General features: G+C 56.7%; 1 protein-coding gene across 1 annotated transcript in view; it reads right to left on the reverse strand.

Moving 5' to 3' along the window:
• LOC104461065 (microtubule-associated serine/threonine-protein kinase 3-like) overlaps nt 1-1,852 on the reverse strand; it is a gene marked incomplete at both ends in the record, with an annotated part of 8,802 nt that extends 6,950 nt beyond the window's left edge. The window contains 3 exons of the mRNA XM_010072514.1: nt 1-2; nt 371-476; nt 1,695-1,852. The exon at nt 1-2 is cut by the window's left edge and continues 184 nt beyond it. Coding sequence (XP_010070816.1) covers nt 1-2; nt 371-476; nt 1,695-1,852 — 266 coding nt within the window. The remainder of the gene's footprint in view (nt 3-370; nt 477-1,694) is intronic.
• Between the last annotated feature and the right edge of the window lie 334 nt (nt 1,853-2,186).

A 2,186-nucleotide genomic window follows, 5' to 3' on the forward strand; every position in this document is an offset into this window, starting at 1 on the left:
CTCTTCCATTTGGGCCGTGGCCTGCAAGACAGAACGGACGGTGATGCCCAGGAACACGCAGCCCCACACCACCCGTTGGGTTTGGCCAGCCAGGAGCTCATGCTACCACCTCCTGCAGCTCCAATATCCACGTGCACAGCATGGCCCCACTGGGGACCCAGCCTCCAGCAGGCTGGAAAAGCTCCACCGCCATCTCCACAGACTGCTGTCTGCACGTGTGATGATGCAGACCCACAGGTCCCCACCTCCCTGGTTCGTTACCCCATTTCCAGTGTCCTCAACCACCCATCCCGATATCTACCCATGCATTTTGTATTCCAGCACAGAGAAGAGGTGGAAGATGCTGTCGGGATGCCATGGATGGACCAACACGCTCATCCTCCCCAGTCCCAGCAGTTACCTTTGGGAACCGCTCCTTGTAGACATGGTTCATCATCACAACCTCGTTATCAAACGTTCCGCTCGTCCGTCCAGGGCTGCGGAGGCAGGAAACCAGTTGCGTTACGAGGTCTGAGTCACTTACATCTCTGCAAGTAGCTACTGCCCCTGGAGAGCAATTTGTTCCCTCCTCCGAACTCCCGATCCCAAGTGGCTAAAGCTCATCTGAGTGGAGCCATCAGCCTTCCAGCAGCATCCTTCCCACCCTGCATGGATCTGGCAGTCCCTGGGACCTGGGACAGGGAAGGTTAACCTCCTGCAGACCCACATCTCCAAACCCAAGTCATTTGAAAATCCAGAGCTGAGGCTGGTGCATCAGGGCTTTGAAGAGCAAAGAGCTTTTGAAGAGGTTTTTCAGAGGGAAACAGGGATTTAATGGAAACATCCCCTGCAAAAAGCACAAACTCCTGGTGCTGGGAATGTGACCAGCTCCTCACACAGGACATGGTCTTGGATGGGCAACACGGAGCTCAGCAGGTCTGTAGGTCATCCCACATGATGCTATGGCTTGATGCTGTCCCCAAATTTCCTCTCTCCAGCCTGCAAATGCCTGTTCACCTGCGCTCCTCGTTTTTTGCAGAGGCAGAGGCCAGGCTGACACTCAAACCCAGCAAACACGGGTGATGTTTCCCAGCTCAAGCCCAGAAATAAGATTTTTAACATTTTAATGGCAGGTCAGGCCAGTGAAGGCCAGCCACCACCTGGGCTTCTGCCCGGTGGACCCCTCCTCTGCACCAAAACCTTGGAGACAACCAAGCAAGAAGCTGCAAACCCATTATTTTGGAACAAATCCCACTTTCTGCAGCTTTAACCCCAGGAAACCTCCCTCTCCGGTGTCATCTGCTGCCAGGAGAGCAAAGCCACATCCCAACAGGCAAGAAGATGCTGAGAACCTGACCCTGGTGCCCAAAATGACAGAGCTTAGGATCAGAGACTCATAGGATGGATTGGGTTGGAAGGGACCTTTGAAGACCATCTAGTCCAACCCTCCTGCAACGAGCTGGGCCATCTTCAACCACATCAGGTTGCCCAGAGCCCCATCCAACCCGACCTTGAATATTTCCACGGATGGAGCATCTCCAACCTCAAACCAGAGCTTCTCCACCCCCCTGCAAGGGGAAAACCCTTATGAGGGCCAACACCTTGGGATGGGCTTAGCAGGACCAGGACACCCCAGGAACAGCTTGGGAGAGGGCAGAGGGTGGATGTGCCGGCGCATCGTCCCACCCAGGTGCTCCCCAGAGCCGGGGCCGTACCTGAGGCTCCTGGAGCGCGGGCGCAGGCAGGGCGAGTGCCGCCCCTCCTCGTCCGTGACGCTCTCCGTACTGCGGAAATGTTTAGAAAGGAAATGCAGCTCATCGGGGGTGGGCTGGTACGGCAGCTGATGCAGGCGCTCCTGGGAGGACGAAGACGACTGGAAAGAAAAAGAGATGCAGGGGATCAGGGGATGGATCCGTGCGTCCCAGCAGTGGGGTGGAAACCAGCGAGCTTGCGAAGAAAATATTCCTCGGAGAGTCTCAGGAGGCTGGAAACGCTGCCGGGCAGCATGCTCTGTGCTCGGGAACGTGAAATATGGATGGCAAGGCCAGCCCGGGGAGGTCTGCTCTGCCCGCTCCCACCCCAAACCTCCCACTCTCCCACTCAATCCAGCCCCACTGATGCTGGAATGCCCAGGGATGGAATGCTGGGACACTCAGGGATGTGATGCTGGGATTCCCAGGGATGCTGGGACACCCAGGGATGCTGGG

The sequence above is a fragment of the Pterocles gutturalis genome, unplaced genomic scaffold, assembly GCF_000699245.1.
Source record: "Pterocles gutturalis isolate BGI_N339 unplaced genomic scaffold, ASM69924v1 scaffold13972, whole genome shotgun sequence".
Lineage (NCBI taxonomy): Eukaryota > Metazoa > Chordata > Aves > Pterocliformes > Pteroclidae > Pterocles > Pterocles gutturalis.